Raw genomic sequence first — 20,409 nt, 5'->3', positions numbered from 1 at the left:
GGGGTAAACTTCGGCCGCTGAATGGTTATCTGATGAGACGTTTTGTTCCTGGCAGTGCCACTAGCTCCTGTAGCCTTTGGTTTTAAGCTCACCAAGAGTACATACGACTTAAAAAATTGTCAAAATGTGTTACAGGAAGGATCCACTTAAACTAATACCATCTTATAAACAAATCGAGCCCCAAGACAGTTCCCTTCAACCTGGATACTACTCATCCCACTGTATACCTCGAAATTGAAAAGGTATCCCTGTGAACATATCATGCGTCACACTTTGTGTCTAAACCTAATTGATTTATGACGATGAACATTTATGCATATTGGAGGTGGTTGGATGCAGAAATTGGCTTTAACATCCGACATCTTATTAACAAAATGAAAATTAATTGAGCGAGAGAAATTGGCGAGGAAGAGAAAAATTGAAGAGAAAGACAAAGAAGAAATAATTAGCTATTTAGAAGCTGAAGAAGATACAATGGCTAACCAAGCGGAAGTAACCAACTCGTGTTACATACACACACACACAAAAAAAAAAAAAAAAAAAAAAAAACAAATCCCGTAGCACATCAAGAAATGCATAAAAAAAGGAACTAGATTAAAAATGGTCTTGACAGAATTTTTAGTTAAAATAGAAAACGCAACATAGAAATTGAAAGGTGGTCATCCCCCTTCCAAGGTTGCAGCAAAAAAATTGTTCGTAAAACATGCACAAAATTATGGCTAATCGAAAATCCCACCAAATATTCAATTTTTTCTAGTTTTCAAATTGCAGTCCAGCAATGTAGGTCTTAAACAGAAAAGTTTACAAAAAAAAACTTAGAAATTTTTCTAGAATTAATACGGAATAAAATTATTTCAATTAAAAAATAGAAATGAATTCGTTTAAACTGTAAAGTTTATAAATTTGTTGGTTGATAAGTGCAGGTGGTACAACCAATGAGGTTTAAGATGCTATCAATTGATAAAATTAGTCAGTATGTATCATTTTTGGAGGGCAGTTCACACTAATAACAACATAGTAAAAATTCGGGTTAAAATCCCTGCAGTTTAAAAAATGTAAACAATTTTGATTTGTTATTATTATTATTTTTTTCTAATACGAAAGGCCGCGAAAATATAAAACTATAATATTTTTGACAATGTTTACCTCATTCATAAGAAAGAAGTAATTAGCCATGAACATTGTAATAAAAATATCTTGTTTTCAGTCAGAGAATTGCCAAAAGTGCAAGTAGCGGGTACATTTGCATAACAAATCGAATGCCAAGGTACAATTTTCTTGATTTTAAGAATGAAACTCAATGTTGGAATCGTTTTGAGAATCGGGAAAATTGTTTAAATTCTGAGGTACAATCCCTTTATATGGGCCTCTCTAAAGAAGTCCAACAAGAGATGCTGCAGTCAAACGGCAGAGACGCTTTGAAAAATTCGTTTTTAGAGGATAATTCAAGATCCTGATGACAGATATACTTCGTCTTGCGGGGTTTAAAGAAATATAAAATATTGTTTTTTGGAGTTTAGATGGGGAAAAAGCTACCTAGGTTAGGTTAGGTTACGTATTTAATATATGCAATGCTTTGTCCCCTCCCCCACCCCCCTCCATAATGTGCAAATATATAGCCCAAATTTGTTTCTAAACTATCATATAGCCATCCTATTTTATTTTGTTTCATTAGCATTAACCAAACTTGACTTTTTAGAATGGTCCATATGAAGGGATTGTACCAATTCTGATTACCGATTCTAGCAACATTTTCGATTTTAATCAATAAATAATCAATTATCGTTTGTATCGTTAATTACTCGTTTTATCACCATTAAGAACTAACGTTTAATAGAGAACCCCCCTCCCCACGTCTATCAGTGGATTCATTCTCTGAGAATGTTGTGAGTATATATTTATATATATATATATATATATATATATATATATATATATATATATATATATATATATATATATATATATATCTATATTTCTTTTAATGAAAATACCATAAAAAAGTATTTGTCGAGATCTGGTCGAAGGATCTACGGAAGAGGGCAATACCCCACATATATGTATTGTCAATTCATGAGAATATGGGGGGGGGGGGAGCAAAATGTTTTTCTTTTTACAATGTAGGGGAGCAAATTTTGTTATTTTATTTGATTTCTTTCTAATTAAAACACCAAAAAGGATATTTTTTCATGAGAGTACAAAAAAAAATGTTTTTCGAAACGAGGGGGGTCTCGGTCTTGGGTTTTTCGGGACCTTAAGACTGGTCAGAAGTTGCCTACATGTCCCGAGAGAACGAGTGAACTGCCTTGAAGTCATGTAAACTATTATGAATTTTTTTCGAAATAAGGGTGGACCTGGGTCTAGGATTTTCTGGGACCTTAAGACTGCTTAGAAGTTGCCAACATGTCCCGAGGGAATGAGTGAAGCACCATGAAGTCATGTGAACGACTATGAAAATCTGTGAAGGAATTTTAGCATATATCGTACAGGCAAGCTTTGTCACGCTTAATTAATTTTAATGGTCCCTTAAGGCTAATAATGTTTGGAAACATCTATCTACCTATAGGAAAATAAAGACAGTCATCTGCTGGCATTTTAACATTATTCTTATATCTATTAAACAGTTCTAGTACGACAGGCATTGGTTCGTTAACGAAACAAATTAAAAATAAAGGAAATATATTAACACCAGAGAAAAGAATTACAAAAGCCCTTACATCACCGCAACTTAGGAGGGGCAAGATGTTTTGTAGATTCATTTCAGTTCCGCTTCTTCCATATCAGTTCCTCATAGGCAATCCTGTGTCCGTAAGGATGAGGGTTCGAGTCCTGGTGTCGCTTGCTATTTGGTTTGGAATGGGGGTCAGTAGCGTGACTCTGTAAGCTCAGCCAGGGTCGACTCAGATCTAAATGGGTAGCCTGCCTGGAGAAATATGGAGAAGATAAACAAGAGGGGGTTCGAAACGACAGGATGGCTGGTCCACAATCCCCCATTGCACTTATTGGTTGAAGGGTCATGAATTGAAGATCTGCACCGGTGGTTTGGACTATAGAGTCTGGAGCCACATCTTTTACCTTTACCTCTCCTTTCTTTTGGGCTTCGGTGTGCACTCTCTGCATATTAAGGTAGCAATAAGGGTAATGCGGGGCTCCCACAGCGTCAATAAAGTAATAAACTTTTTCATGAAAGTGCGAACCATAAAGTTTATCGCACTCACACAAGGATTTCATCTTTTTGACTTTACAGCAATTTTTCATAGAAAGTAACTGAAATAGTTGGACATGGAGCTGAGAAAACCATCTTTTTAAGCATTTTTTCCTTTCTTTAATATCAAATAATATTTTTTGTTTCTTTTACCAAGCAAAATATTTAAACAAGTATACACGATTATATTTGTAGACAGTAAGTTGTATGCTGTTTATTTGAAATTTTCCACACGTCTTCTGCTATTCGTTGAACTTTGTGGACTTTCTTGAAAAAGTTAAATAAAGTTCAACTTTCTTCCGACAACAATTAAGTCAACAAAGTCATGCGAAGAAAACGGTTAATTAACTATGTGGACAGCTTTATTAACTTTATTGACGCCGTGGGAGCGTGGGACGCCGTAGTCAATTGTTCTTTTTTTATCTTGGTCTTTTTTCAGGTAATTTTGAACGACCAACCCTGTGTGATGTTTGCAACGAAGATTGTGGTAATGACCCAAACCTGTCAGACTATCAATGTGTATGGTGTCAAAGGTCCGTTCACAAAAAATGTTTTTCTTCCATGACAATGCAGTGTGATCTGGGAAGCTTGAAGAAGTGCATAGTGCCACCGAATTGTTTCACAGTAAAAGGAAATAGGAAAAAAGTTGTTGTGAAGATTGACAAGCCTGATTGGGAGATTGATTGGTTACCTATACTTGTATTTGGTAAGATTACCTCGTGTTAGGTTACGGATAATTATAAATTTCGGTATATTTGTTTGCCATTTATTTTAACATGGTTGAGAATATCGTTGATAATCTTAACTCTTATTGGTTTGCTGTTGGCGTTACTACCCTTTTACAGTTGACATAGGCTTAACCAATTCTGCTTCTTTGCGGGAAGAAGCAATGATTTTATGAGTTTTGGTCATCGGCACATCTACGAGAAGAGGACGTGGAACCTCTATCAAGTACGGTTGGAAGCACACGTTAGTATGATACTAGCCCTTGTTAATTTTGTATGCCTTTTTGTGACATTCGAACATTCATTCGTGCCCGTGTATGTTTATAGGGTTATGCAAAAGAAAAGAGGGAAGATTGGAACTGTGGTTTTGTTATTAGTACGAGTTATCCAACAAAAGCAAAAAAGAGTTAATATTGTTGAAGTTAATTATTGTTAGTTAAGTTTTTAAAATTAGTTAATTAAAAATAATTAAAACTAAAATTAATTAAAATGAAATTTTATGAAAATTTAAAAATTAATGAGTTATAATTTTTTGAAGTTATAAAATTGTTGAAGTTAATTATTTTACGGATATAGTTGGGTTGGTTTTTAAAACGAAACTATTTAGGATTAGACGGTGAAAATATTGGTAGGATTTAGTATTAGTCTCTATTTTTTTTATCGACATTCCAGTTTTTTCAGGGTATGAAAAATCAGGGATGCCGATCTACAATTTCGGTCTAGAGGAACATCGTAAATAACATTTTTATTTGCTGTGAGTTGCAGAGCTATGGCGGAGTCGTCTTTTCTCATATTGTTTTAATGTTTGATAATTTCTGTCAATTAGATTGCGAGTATTTTTAGCTGAGGTTGGCCAAAAAAGAGCAGATTTTGCTGAAGTTTCCCCCAGGAGTTTGAAGATTACTTTAGTCTAGCTTACTCTAAGTCAATAGCACTCACACCTGTGTCTCCGTCTAAAATTCTGCTTATCGTACGAAATCCAAGAGTTAATTCGGCTACTAGTTTTGACTGAATATACACTAAAAGTTTAATAGTAGTTGCCCCGTCAGTCATAGAACCTCTTACTTGATAAATTTGTCTCGTAAAGGACACGTTCCCGGAACTGCTGAAGAAAGCTAGAACGATTCCACCGAGCAAAGGATGTTTTCAATTTGATGCAGCTAATTACAGACTCATTTCCATTCTTTCAGCCTTTTCAAAATTTTGGAAGCCTATGCAGCAGCAGCTAGGAAAAGTTTCCTTAGCAATCGCCAGTTTGGGTTCCAACTAGGGCAATCCACCCAAGGATTGTCCTAAGTCTAACGACTTAGAATTTATGGATAAACAAAGCACTGGATTCTGGCCTACTACCGGCAGCAGTTCTATTTGATATCAAAGCATTTGACTGTATGTACCACTCAATTCCGATCCGAAAACTGGAATATGCACGGATAAGATGCGATGCTCTGTATCGGTTCTGGTCATACTTGAAAGACCGTAAAAATTATGTTGGAGAAGATCCATGAAACGATGTATTTGTTGACAGTAGTGTCCCCCAGGGCTCAATGCAGTTGCGGATCCAGTGGTGCGAGGGGGGGGGCACGCGCCCCCTAACGTAGTCTAAAGTAGTGTAATTTATTTAATTAACGTAATTTTATCGGATCAACCTATTTTGCGCCCCCCCCCCTTAAAAAAAAATCCTGGATGATTCTCTCGAGCCCGAAGCTTGTAGTTTTTGGTAATGATACTACGCTTTGATGCGTTGAAAAAGACAAGACAACGCTCATATCTAAACCGAGGGATATCCTGGATAATATCATGTCTCTGGATAGGTGCTAACCAACTTGTTATTAATGTTGAAAAATCTTGTGTTTTACTGCTTTCCAAGGTTGGAGTGTCCATCCAGAGATACATGGTATCCCAACATCTAGAGTTCTGATTAGTTGACTAGAAACATGTTTCACAAAATACCAAGCTCTCCTCTTTGATGAGAATATGTCATCCCTGGATCACATCCAAGCACTAGAACTGAAGCTATCCTGAAACCTTGGAATAACAGAGGAACGCTGTTGTGGCGACAGTAGTGGCGACAGAAAAGGAGGAGAATATAAAAAGGAAACCCATCACAGCCCCCCCCCAGGGAAACTAAGAAAACACTGGTCCTCCTGCACAACGCCCTAATAAAGCCCCGTTTATAGTATTTTGCATGGGTCTGGTAATCGACCTTCAACTCTCACGTGCAAAAACTGAATTCAGTTCACATAACATGTCATATATTAATCGAAAAAATGAAGTGTATTTTTCGCTGAAGTTGCTCCATCAATAGTCATACCCTACTTTGGTGTTTTAAGTTTTTTAGCGGGCGAGTTGCCAGCTTCATTTAATAAATTATTTTGACATACCTTGGACCAGCAAAATTTGCATACCCGATCCTCATCAAACTTGCATACACCCAGTACTCCGTAAGTACGTTCTGATTTTGCTCCATACATGTGCAAAGCTGATCCCAAAGAGCTGAGAGGTAGGAGCTCTTTTGCGGCATTTAAAAGAAAGAGTAACAATCATTTATTAGAATTTCAAAAGAATATGTTATAGTAAACCAAAGACTGGCAGGATCAATACAGGATACTAGGGTATATAGGAGTGCTGTTATTGATGTTAAAAGTAAAGATCACCATCTAGTAGTGTCTAGGGTTAATTTAAAGCTGAAATATTGGAAAGGTAACTACCTTCCGGGAAGTTATGTTGTTAGTAGACTCTAGGATGAGAATTTGAGAGAAACTTTCCAGGAACAGTTGAATACTAAACTTAAGAGTTTAAAATTTGATAATGTGGAAGATGGTTGGAATAATTTTGGAAAAATAATTTGTGAAGTTGCTGAAGGTGTCTTAGGGAAGAAAGCTAGAACTGCAGCTATGAATATTAATGAAAAAGCTTTATGTTTAATAGAAAAGAGAAAGGATTTGCACAAGAATTACCTTAGTGATAGATCATATGAAAACAAAAGGAATGTAAAGAAAGTGGAGAAAGTATATGAACTAAGAAGGTGTGAAGTGGAGGCCATGGATAAAATTGCCGAGGATCTGGAAGATTCAGCTAGACGGCATAATAGTAAAATATTGTACTAGCATGTTAACAAATTGAGAGGGAGTAGTCAATGCGGACTTGGCCCAGTTAAAGATAGGAATGGGGCTGCAATTAGCGATAAGGAAAACAACTAAAGAGAGAGGGGCCGAACATTTTGAGAATTTGCTTAACCGAAATAGATTTGAAGGAAGAGGTATAGAGGAAAATGAAAAGTTTGTGATACATTGGATGTGAAGGAAGATCTGTTTTGTGAGGAGGAATTAGCGACAGTACTAAAAGGACTAAAAAATAATAAGGCTCCAGGTGCTGATAGGGTGGTAAATGACTTTCTTAAATATGGTCGCTCTGAGGTTAGAAATAAGTTATTGAAAATTATGAATATGATTTTTGAAAAAGGGGAAGCACCTAACGACTTTAGGAAAACCTTAATTAAGCCACTTTTTAAGAAAGGTGATAAAAGTGAGTGTGGTAATTATCGAGGGATTAGTCTGGTCTCTGTAGGTAGTAAATTACTTAGTAATATGATACTTTTTAGACTGAGAGATGCCGTAGCCAAAGCTTTAAGAGAAGAAAAGTGTGGTTTTAGAAAAAGTAGAGGATGTGTCGACCAAAATTTCACTCTTAGTTTAATAATTGAGAAGTGCCTGAGTTTTCAAACACCTTGGGTCCTCAGTTTTATAGATTATGAGCAAGCGTTCGATTCTGTTGATAGAAGAGCTTTAGTAAAGGTTTTATCCTTGTATGGTATACCAGACAATTACATTAAAGTGATTAGTGCTATGTACGAGAATAATACTGCTGCGGTTAAGGTAGGGAATGAGGTTAGCAGCTGATTTTGTATTAAATCAGGAGTTAACCAGGGTTGTGTTCTATCCACCTTTGTATGGATTATTTTGATGGACTTTGTCTTAAGGAGCACAGGAAAGGCAATGGGAGACCACGGAATCAAATGGAGAGGAAACAGTCTCCTGGACTTTTTCTGGATTATGGATTATACTGGATTATGCTGATGATTTAAGTATCCTAGATGAAAGTGTGAGCAAAATGAATGAAGTTTTAGAGGTTTTGCGAGTTCAGGGTGCTAGAATAGGTTTGAAAATTAATGTTTAAGAAGACTAAGTCACTAAGGCTAGGAATAAGTGAAGATGAAAAGTTGAAGTTGGATAATGAGAAGATTGATCAGGTGGACAGCTTCTCTTACCTTGGTAGTATTATTAGTAAAGATGGTGGGAGCAGTGAAGATGTCAAAAGTAGAATAGCCAAGGCTCAGGGTGTTTTTTCACCGTTAAAAACGTTAGGAATAATAGGAAGATAAGTCTGCAAACCAGGATAAGAATATTAGAAGTTGCAGTGATGGCAGTGGGCAAACATGGCTCTGAAGCATGGGCGCTCCGAAAAGCAGATGAAGATTTGGTAGATGTTTTCCAGAGAAATTGCTTAAGGATTGTTCTGGGTACCTGGGTGACTGACCGTATTTCAAACAATAGGCTATACGAAAAATGTGGTTCAATACCGCTCTCTAGGGCTATAATGAGAGAATGGTTGAGGTGGCTAGGGCACGTTGTGCGGATGAAGGATGACAGATTTCCGAAGAGTGTTCTTTCCGGCCAACCGTCTAGGGATAAACGGAAAGCAGGTCGTCCTCGTCTGGTGTAGGAGGACGTCATAAAGAAATATTTAAAGGAAATTGGAACTTCATGAGAGGGTGTAAAGAGGAAGGGTTTGGATAAATGAGAGTGGAAGAGAAATATGTGTAGCTGTGATGGCCACAGGTGGCTTGGTACTGCGGGGTGTTGTTTGTACAAATAGTAGTAGTAGTAGTATGAAATTAAGGTTTGGTAAATAAATAGTTTAAGAAAAATCTAAATATAATATAATTAAGTTATAATTAGAATGAATTACTTTATTGGCATAATGGGCGGATCCAAGACTCTTTTTAGCGGGGGGTGCACAATAGGTTGCTTCGATAAACTTGCGAACAAAGAGAGACCAGCAATTTACAGGGAACCTCGACAATAAGGCGTCGTAGGTAGGTAATGGAAAGGGTCGCGAATTTAATCTAAAATCTGGTGAGGCTTAAAGTTCTAATAAATCTGTTGAAGTTAACTACTACTACTACTACTAACGATTCACCGCAGCACCAACCTGCCTGAGACCAACACAGCTACGCACGCTCCTCCTCCATCCCAATCTGATCAAAGCCTCCCTTTTTACACCCGCCCATGAAGTTCCCATTTCCTTTAAATATTTCTTTATGACGTCCTCCTACACCAGACGAGGACGACCTGCTTTCCGTTTATCCCTAGACGGTTGGCCGGAAAGAACACTCTTCGGCAATATATATATATATGTATATATATATATATATATATATATATATATATATATATATATATATATATATATATATATATATATATATATATATATATATATATATATATATATATATATATATATATATATATATATATATATATATATATATATATATATGTGTGTGTGTGTGACAGAATACATTGCAATTATATAATTTAGGTTGTATATTTGCACATTAGGGGGATGGGGCTAGGCTAGGTTATCACGATAGGCGTGATGTCATAGTGTATTTCTTAAGGGTAGGGCTATGCATTCTTTGTGACTATTTGTATAGGTCAAACCATTTAGCATGTCGCCTAACTTTATGGTGTCCATTAGTAATTATGATCTAGTAATGAAGAGTAGGAAATGAGGCTTAAGATGCAACTTGTATATTCGTAAAAGATGTATTAAACATCAAATACTGGTTCGCTGAGGGGTGTAGCAAGAAAAATAGAAATTTATAGAACACATTTAAAACGAGGGTTTTAAGTATAGGCAATAAAGCACTAATTAATCACTATTTCTTAGAAAAAATAGTGTTTTAATATACAGTGCCAACTTTGACGAAATCTCAAAAATTTACAAATAAAAATTTCACTTTTCATAACAACGTAGCGTATCTTTCCACATTTTAAAGTTCGATATATTTTGCTTAAATTACATAATTCACAATTTTATAAGAAACAGTCTATTTCTTTATTTCTACTCCCGCCTTATCTATTTATTACACAGTCGATGTCTAACTCAATATTTCGGTGAATGTTTATAATGGCTAGTCCAGTCAGTCTATAGTCTTGTCAGTTTAGAGCTCTTCGTTAGTATTTCCTCTTCTTTTCATCCAAAATATTTGAATAAAGACCAAAATTGCCAGAAAAATATGAACTCTAATTAAGATGCATGTAGGTATGTGCTTCAAACTAAGTATATGAGTCGAAATACTCCTTAAAAAACAAATAATTATGTATTTGTTATTTTTGTATTTGATAGGTATAGATCGGTTATTTAAATTCTCAGGGTTCAGGGTTTCAAGCTGAGGTAGGTTTCTAATTTTTTTTTTTTAATCTCGAGATTTTCATATATTCAATTTAAACATTTAAATCTCGATATGTCTGTTGAGCACAAAAATAAAATTTTGAAATTCAGCTCAGATTTAGCATTAAGTAAGAGAATTGTCATCTAAAAATTTTGATGTACAAACAAGTAAGCGTGGAAATACGATTGGATGGTATGAATAAAAAAAATCCCTATAAACCCTTTGCAAAAACATATCTATATTCCGTGACTGGTTGACATTGATATGGTGAGAAATTCTGAAGTAATATTCTAGTTGCATTCCCTTTCCGTGGTTAACTCAAGTGGTGTGAATTTCCACTTTGTTTCAACATTTTCATTAGTAAATGTTTGAAAACAAAATCGATGCCATTCCACTGACTCAAACTGAGAATTCAGAGACCCGTCTGTACCGATTAGATAAAAAAAAAATAAACACATAATCATTTGCCTTCTTTTATAAACTATCTTTTGAAAATTTATTTTTCTTAAATGATTGCTCCCATCTTTGAAGGAGTATCAATCATCTTTCAACTCATATATTTAGTTTTAAGTGGATACTTATACGAACCTTTATTAATTATTAAAGTTCAGATATTTCTAAAGAGTTTACCCTTTTTTTTTAATGTTTTAGGATGAACAGAGGAGATTGTATGTCATATAATGCAGAGCTTTAGTTAGAAAAAAATAGGCAGCAAGTGGCCACCATTTGCTCACAAAATCCAAAAAGTAAATTAATAATATCTTTGCACTTCTCATACATTTACTTTCTATTATACAAATCCCTAAAAAAACAACAATGTTGCAAAAACCACTCTGCTTCGCAAAAAAAAGCAAACCCAAATTTTATGAGAGCCACAAAAAGTAATGATATCAATTTCTTCGCCTCTCCGCCATAGCAAGACTCCAAAACAAATTTTTAACGGCAAAAAGAATTTTGAATATAGAAATTTGAGGGTGGTAACTTGGAGTTCCCAGGGATCCTGAAAATGACTGTAAAAAGGACAATCAGGCAGATGTGTAAATATGTAAATGAAGCGTTGTCATCAATGAGTGAAACTTGATATTTATGTTATTTTTCTTGTGGAGTGTAATTAAGAATACTGTTCTTTATGGCCTGTTTTTTGGCTTATAATAAATAATAATTATTATTATTATTATTATAAACGTTTTAAGCCCCGTTGTGACAGCACAATCCTGAAATATCACTCGACAGCCTAAAGAAGTTAGGATTTTAAGTTTCCCCTCCTTGAAATTACGAAACGAAGATATTGCCTCCCAATTTGCTTTTATGGTAATACGGACAGATTCCCTTGATAAATATAAATTTGATTAAATACTTTTGGGTGGTATGCACCATAAGTAAAATCTAACAGAGACCACGCGAAATAACGGAAACATTGTTTCAAACTTATTTGCAAAGCGAAATAGTCTCAACAAATCAAAACTTATTAATAACTCAACTATTAAAAACCAATTACAAAAAAAAATAACTTTCGTCCCAACCAGAGAAGTCGGCCCCAACCTAAATGGGGGCCAACTTCTGGGGGGCCCCCAGACATGAAGTCGGGGGGCTGACTTCATGGGGGGCATGCCCCCCTCATGAATCCGCCACTGATTGGTATATTTTTTTTTACGGGCTTGTTTACCCTGGGGCAAGGAGTGAGAAGGTATTTGGTTAGTCTTTTCGAAATTGAGAGGTAAAGTAGTGTCAGAGATTAAGAGTAGTGACGCCTCTGCGTACTTTGTTTTAAATGTAAATAGTGGCGTTCTCGGCGTCCAGGAATGGACCGAGTAGTTTTATTGTGCGAGATTTATGTTTTTATTTATTAATAGACCCATTGAACTTGAAAATAAATTTGGAAAATAGCATAGATGTACCAGTAACAGAAAACTGCGGACAAATTTCCGGCGACATACTACCCATTCCTTCCCCTCCCTCAAGAACAAAAACATAAAGTCATGAGAGTTAAATATCTACTTTACATAGGAATTATCCATGGCTGTTCCACGCAATGTAAATGGAGACTGTACTATTGCGTTCTCCTATATTTATTAGTTTTCATAGGGTATCAGAATTATTAAGTTGTATCGTGACTTTAAATATTTTTGCTTTCAGTGGCGTCATTTCATGGAAATTAGAGGGGAGGGGCAAAAGTCATTTTTCAAGATCAAGGGGGGATTTTTGTTGACTTGCCGATTTTTCCAATGCAAATACCGAAAAAGAGGCATTTTTTTAAATTAAAATACCAAATAAGGTATTTTCAGAACCTAGAGGGGATGGAAAAACCTTGGGAGGACAAGTACTGTACCCCTGCTGTGTTTGATATTGTCAGAGGCCAGCTTCTTTGTTTCTACTTATGACCCTTGTGAAGTCTGTCGTGTTTATTTTTCATAGAATTGTTTCAGTTATTCCTTTACAGCGAATTCAGAATCGGGCAGCGCCGAAGCTGTCTCCATTTTGGCAAAATCACGTCGACTCCTCAATCCGCTTCAATGTATCGACATGAAGGAGTCCTCCCCAAGACAAGTCATCGATTCTTGGTGTCATCTTTTGTATCCTGTTGTGCCAAGAATATTAGTTGCTGGTGGTGATGGGAGTGTTTCTTGGATACTTGGTGAAATCGCTAGTTTGAAATTACAGGTGATTTTTTTTACATTTGTATTTTACTCCGTCTATATAAGCTAAAGAAGATGAAATCTGTAAAGATCAAATGTTTTAAGAAGTTTAAATATACCTAATTTATTGATAACGCTATAGTTATGGATGGTTTAGAAAGGGAGGCAGACCTGGTCTCAGATTGAAATGGTGCAGATATCGTTTGTATGAATTGTTATTGTGAAGAACGAAGGGCTAAAATTGATTTCAAGATATATCAAAGTTGAATAGATAATGTCAAACTCAGGGGGCATTTATAGGGGTGGATGCCTCGGGGCCTGCTCCTCCGAAATCCTTTTTTTACAAATTTCCGAGTACTTCTTATTGAAATTATTCAAAAAGATTCTTATTGACATACTTTTTTTTAATTACTCCCCACCCCTCCGAAAAAAAAATCCAGCGTATTTACCTGGTTTGAATGATGATTTTTGAACGATTAATATCTTGAGTTGCTGGAAAGCATAAAGGATGGTGGACTTTAGGATTTATCACAGAGCCAACAGGTGTGCTACCCACTCAGAGAGAAGGATTACAAATTTATCTCACCAATTACGCATAAGGAGATTTGTAAAGCCCTGAAATCTATGAAAGGGAGTCTGCACAGATGGGATTCTGGTTAAAATTTTGAGTGGGGAAAAACTTATTTTGCTGCAATTTTGATTAGTTTGTTTTCAGCTTTTGTAGGTTCGTGTAAGAGGCCTGAAGAGTGGAATTTGTCAGTAATCATACCATTATTTCAGATGGGGATAGGTCTCGTCATAATAATTATCGATGAATTCATTTAGGGAATAGTTTACCCAAGTTATTTTGTAAGGTGTTAGACTTTAGACTGAGGAGGTGGATAGAAAAAAAAAGATATTTTGGATAAGGTTCAGACTGGTTTTAGAGAAGGTTATGGGACGACAGATCATATATTTAGTCTGAAAGCTTCCGTTAATAAATATACTAGTACTAGAAAAGGTGGATTATAAACAGTATTTATAGATATTAAAGGAGCTTTTGATAATGTTTGTAGGTTTCTATTAATGGAAAGTTTGTTAGTGTTAGGTATTTCGATCCCGTTTGTGTTATTTTTAGTTGAAATGTACAGGTTTACTAGAGTAGATGTGAGAGTTGGTAGGCAGGTTTCAAGGGTAGTCAGAGTATATAAAGGTATTCTACAGTGTTGCATATTGTCTCCTAAATTATTCGCCCTGTTTACAAATTCTGTAGTATCGTTTAAGGAGAATAAGGAGGTGCTGATGGTGAGTTTAGATATAGTATCCCTTTGCATGATGTTGTTCGCAGATGATATTGTTTTGGTCGCAGATTCACAAAGGAATGTTCAGAAATTCCTTGATATTTTAGGAGATTATTTGGATGGGAAAAAGTTAGAACTTAATGTAGATAAAACCGTAGTGTTAGTATTCTGTCAATGTGGTAAGCTTGAGGAGGATGTTTAACTTAGTTTTAAGGGTAGAAGGGTGAGGTTAGTGGAGCAATGGTCATATTTAGGAGTTAAGTTTAAGGCAAAATGAGATTTATTTAGTAGCCATATAGAAAGTAGGATTGAAAAGGGTAAGGTACATTATGATAAGGTATGTATGTAAAGGTAAGGTATGGCATTAAGAAGCCAGCTTATAAATACTAAAAAGATCCAAGTAGTTTTAAGAGGTTTTCAGGGCTAAAATTTTCGGTATTATGCACTATGGATCTGAGCTTTGGGAATATGCGAAGGGAGGGTAGAAACAGTTCAATTAGGATATTATAAGAGGTGGCTAGGGATAAGTAAGTATACAAATAGTTTGGCAGTTAGAGGTGATTTAGGTTTGTTTTCTTTAAGAAGTCGTAGGTTAATTAACATATTTATGCTTTGGGAAATTTTTTTAGTGATGCCTAGGTTGCGGGTGACGAAGGCCGCTTAGAAGTTTGGTTCAGGTAGGGGGTAGCCTTACCAAGCTAAGAGTATATTAGATCAGTGTGGATTAAGTCATTTGTAGGGGATGGTTTAGAGTTCGAGGATACGAGGGACCAAGTAAGTGGATTAGTTGAAAGGATTTTACAGTATCAGGAAATACAGGCATAGCAGGCCAAGCACTAACTTTCAAATTTACTGGGTCTTTAATATCGGTCTAAAAAGATTTGGGATGAAACTTTATTTTTTATGGTGAGTTTGAATAAAAAAGAAAAAAAAGTTATTAATTAAAATGAATGCTGATAGTTTGGCCCTGGGCCAAAGAAGAAAGTTTATCGGGAGGGAAAGGTTAAAGGCTGGTCCCTATTTTTGTCCTATGTGGAGTTTTAATGGAGAGTGTATATCACTTCATGTATGAATATGAGGAGCTGAGTGATTGGAGATTTGAAGTGTTTGGTAGGGGGGATTTTGATTTTGAGTGGTTGGTGAGAGTGTGTGCGGATGAGTGTTTTATGAAGGTCAGAAGTTTGGCAAGATTTCTTTGTATTGCTATGAATAATAGAGCTAGGTTTCTGAGTAATTGTTCTTTGTTTTATATTTTTTTTTCCATAGCCTATGGCAAATTTTATTTTATTCTATAGCTATATATTTTGCAGATGGCGTTCGTGTGGGTCAATTGCTCTGAAATCGATAAAGATCAATTCACAATATATAGGCTCGGTTTTATTTTGTAGTAATTCTATACTGATTACTCTGGTTATACCTCGCGGGCCAGCCCGCGACGGCATGATACCTCGGGACCCGATCACATGAAACATTTTTTTCCACAAATTTCTTAGCACTTCTTATTGAGTCTATAAATATTTTTTTTATTGTTTTCATCCATCCGGAAAAAAAAAAATCAGCGCACGTGCCTTATTTGCATGACGATATTTTAATGAATTATAGCTAGACTTTCGAGCAACTGGTTTAAGGTCAACTATAAGATTTTACAGTTGAATAAAATAAAAGAAAAATCTCATGGCTTATGTCTCCAAATGCACTAAAAAAATTTACTACCGCGAAATAGAATATTTCACACGAAACTGAAAGTATTGGGCAATTATGGCATTTCGTATAATGTTATATTCTTGATGATTTCAGTTTTTCCAGGTAGCAGGAAAAATAAGCTATTTTATCCTTTTTAGTGTTTTTTCAGGGTAAAATCAGTTAAAAAACAGCTTTAATATTTTTACTTCCTTATGTCCAGCGTTGCCATTTTACTCTATCTTTTGAAATTATGTTATTCCAGAACTCTAGAACGCTTCAGTAATGGTCTTCCGGTCCTAAATTCTGATCTTCTAGTATCTTTTTATACATTATTTTTAGATAAATTGCCCCATTGAGAATAGGATAGCAACACTGATACTGAAGGGAGGCCCCATAGAGCTCGTATCGATTCGTGACGGGTGGACACCTAGAAAGATGAGTTGTATGAAATTTTGGAGTAGACATTGAGCAAGTGCTCGGGGACAGACTATGGCCTCCTTCTGGAAAATTCAATGCAGGCGTAGGCCTTCGATTAAACAATCTAAAGCACGTTGCTATTGGTCACTACAAGTTTGAAAACTGATGTTCTTATTTTGGCTCCCTTAATTTCTTCATACAGAACAAGCAATCGACTCCAGATGCTCTTTCTCTTCCCAATAGATCACTTGTCTATACTTTAAGATCAAGGGGTGACTAAAAGAGCATAAGAAACTTGCATTTATGTGAACTTGCTCTAGTGTTAAAAAGAAAAATCATCGACGCCATCTATTGTTTGGTGACTTGGTCCAAACTGCTGTATATATCTCTTTTCAGGTACTTTAAAATGCGGGGAGGGTAAAAAAAAATCAATTCTGTCCCTATTTGGCCTACCAGATTAAAGGGAATTAGCCTACTCAACATGTCAATATTTTCTAAGCTAACCTAGACCTGCTTTATGAAAACTGGATTTTGAAAAACGAAGCTATTCTTGAAAATAAAAATACTGATTAGTTGTTACTTACAGAGAAAATTCAGTTTTAATCTTATTCCATGGTAGATTAATCATTTACACCATACTATACACCATACATACTATACATACACCATACACCATACTATACACCATACTCTATACTCTGTGTAGCTCTAGTAGTTTTAAATTCCTTTAATTTCATGTTAAGTCGCCAAAGGTATAGCTTTAAATTTCCTATTCTCTTTGGATTGGCCAAAAGAGTAACCCATCATGACAGCATTCTCTTGCGACATAGACCGTGCTAATCGATATTCAGCTCGGAAGCCCAAATCAGGTGCTGATCCGATTTTATATTCTGTATGCATATATCCTTTTATATATGTTTAGGCTATATTGTTTTATATTCTTTTATTTTTCAAAACGGGATTTGTTTCATTTTTTATTCAGTAAAAGACATTTCATTTATATTTTTTGCAAAGGAAACTTCACGGATAGCAGGAACAGATTGAATAGGTGCGGGGCCTGATTAGATCTTTTTTTGCGGAGCCTTCACTATATATTAAATATTTAATTAAAATTTAGCTGCAAAGTAGTTTACGTACGTAAAGTAGTTCAAGTACGTAGTGCAAAATCTCTCGACTATCTTGATTAAACTTAATAAATTTGAATGAACTTTTACGGGTATCAGTATTCTATATTATGAAGTATATATTGTATAGTAATAAACGCATTAATAAATCTCAAATCCCTTATTGTCAAATATAATTTGCTTTTAATTTCAAATTTTTTTTTTGTTCATCTTGATGTTAACGCGGGGCCCTTCCAAATGTGGGTTTCGATTGGGCCCAGTCGCCCTTTATCTGGCCCTGACGGATAGTTGACCTTACTTAAAGAAATTTTGTACTTAAAATTTTCGTTGAACATTGACTGCATTGTTTAAATAGAGGACAACTTTATAAACGATGATTTTACCTGAAAATTTTTTCTGATATCAAGTTTTTATATCAATCTTTTATATTGATGAGTGAAAGAAGAGAGGTCTTTATAAAGGCTGTAATCCCTGACAACGAGGATCTGGCTCTTAAATCTTAAATATGGCTCTAAAATTGTGAGATAGTTTCATTTTGCAACAAGGTTCAAATTTAAGGAGTGTCGAAGATTACTTATAGTTCATGTAAGCTTTTGGAGAATATATTACAAGAAAATTACAAACAGTGCTAAAAAAAAACCTGGATGCCCGGAGAATAGGACCTGCCAATGGTTTTTGTTAACTGCGTAAAAATTTCATATTTGTAAAGTCATATAATGTCATATTATTTCATTTATAACATTTGTCATATTATTGTCATATTTGTATATTCATATTTATAAAGTGCCTTGTTTGTTTGTCTGCTTGTGTGTTTTTTTTTGCCACACAATCATAAATGAAAGGGCCGATTGAGCTGAAGCTTGGTCGTGTGACCGTCTCTGGTAAGGAAGATCAAGAGGCTGGGGGTTAGTATTTTAAATGAGGTGAAGGGGGGGGGGGGACAGAGATTCGTATTTGTATTATATGTGTTTTATCTCAATGTTTTGAAATATATATATAAGCCTTTCTAAACATTGATACCTGGAGGACAGGGCACGTCACCGTTTTTTTTTTCTATACAATAATTCTTAGTCCATACGATAAAAGGTATCGATTGCATGTCTGATTGTACGTTAGTTTGCTATGCACTTCTAAATGGATCGACTAATACGAATGAAACTTTTAACATGTAATCCTAGAAGAATGTAGGAGAAGATCAAGAGGAGGGGGAGAGGAGTCTTTTTGGACTTGATGAAGGGGGACCTCAGATATATATATATTTAAATTATATACGTTTTTTGACCTGATTGTATCATTCTCAAAAACTCAAGATTGTAAAATACATGCAGGAAAAGATTCTCAAGCAGGAAAGGGGTTGCTAAAGAGGAGACACATTAGAGCACTCTCGCACATGAATTCTAATTTATATAAGCTGTATTTAAATAGTACAATACGTTTAAATGGTACAGAAGCGAATTGTTGTCGCTACCATGTCTATTTTACAAGGAGCAGGTCCTCAGTTCGATTCCAAGTGGAGCAGTTTTATGATTTCGTAAATTAGTTTTATGGCAGAAAATAGTTGTAAGTGTTCGGAGAAGGTCAAAAGGGGACGAGGAGTGGGGTGAGGTTGGTGGGGGCTGAGGTATTCGGTGGTAGAGTAATATCGGGGAGCAGTAAAAGCTAGAGGTGTGATACTAAAAGCATAGAATAAACTGTCATAAGGATTCCCCAGCAACGCCGGGCGGTTTTGACTTGTAAGTAATTAAACTTTGGATAAATATATAAAAAAACACACATTATTTTTTCCTTTCATAAATTTCCGCGTGAGAAAAAAGTCTGCCAAATATTTCTCCAATTTTAGTATGCAGCGATAAGACAGAACTTCCATCACATAGTTGTACCAAAACTGGGAGGGCTCCTTCTCCCCTATCTACGGACACGTATGTAAGTATGAAATGCGGCCTAAACTAATGTCATTTGTAGGTCGTATTTATGAAATACGGCCAGAATTCCTGCCAAATCTCGCAAAAAAATTCAGACTGATAATTCGTCTGCTAATCGTACGATTGGGATGATATATCCTTGAACGTATTGTGGTTTAAACTGAAATTTATGGTCAATCCGATTTCAGAGTCCCCCAGCTGTTGCTGTTCTTCCCCTTGGCACAGGTAATGATCTAAGCCGGGTCTTAAACTGGGGAAGTGTGCCTGAAGAAGAAGACCTTAAAGGAGTAATGCTCAGAGTTGCCAATGCTCAAGAAGATCTAATTGATAGGTAAGTTAGCTGAGAAAATTGTTGATAAGATAGCTGATAATAGAAAAGATATTGATAAGAAAAGCCGATAATAAGTAGCTGATAATAGCTGATGGACAGAATAGAAAGCTGATAAGATAGATTAAGGCAAGCTGCTAAGAAATCTAAGATTTACTAAGAAAACTATTGACAAACAATAATTAACAAAACTGGGGAAACTCAACTATTTTTTTTTTCTGAACAATGATCCGGTAGCATTAACGTCCCACCTTACTTAATAGTCATCACTTTAAATGAGGGGTGATAGTTCATAGTGAATTCAAAATTAATTCATTTCATATTGGTCCATGGAATGAAAAAGCATAAGCTGTAATAATTGCGGTCCAAAATAGATTTAGCTGGGCCCTGTGTATTCTCCTAAAGCCTTCATGTTTGTGACAAAGTCCACTCTCAGATTTGCAAAAGGTTCTACTTTCAATAGTATCACGCGAAGTAGAAGAACTTAATAACCCTAAAACAGGCACGGGACACTTCATCAACTAATATGAATAAAAAGTAATATATATATATATATATATATATATATATATATATATATATATATATATATATATATATATATATATATATATATATATATATATATA

At 35.3% G+C, this 20,409-nt stretch overlaps 1 protein-coding gene across 1 annotated transcript in view; it reads left to right on the top strand.

The window, feature by feature from the left end:
• The window catches only part of LOC148942255 (diacylglycerol kinase epsilon-like), a 243,418-nt gene that overhangs the window by 165,423 nt on the left and 57,586 nt on the right, over nt 1-20,409 (top strand). Inside the window, exons 4-6 of the mRNA XM_089103654.1 lie at nt 3,645-3,911; nt 12,831-13,051; nt 19,641-19,783. Of these exons, the coding sequence (XP_088959780.1) occupies nt 3,645-3,911; nt 12,831-13,051; nt 19,641-19,783 (631 nt within the window). The remainder of the gene's footprint in view (nt 1-3,644; nt 3,912-12,830; nt 13,052-19,640; nt 19,784-20,409) is intronic.

Source organism: Artemia sp. Qi Xiang Cuo, chromosome 17 (genome assembly GCF_049724085.1).
Source record: "Artemia sp. Qi Xiang Cuo chromosome 17, ASM4972408v1, whole genome shotgun sequence".
In the NCBI taxonomy this organism is placed as follows: domain Eukaryota; kingdom Metazoa; phylum Arthropoda; class Branchiopoda; order Anostraca; family Artemiidae; genus Artemia; species Artemia sp. Qi Xiang Cuo.
The sequence above is the reverse complement of the archived record's forward strand: the minus strand, read 5'-3'. Positions and strand labels throughout refer to the sequence as shown.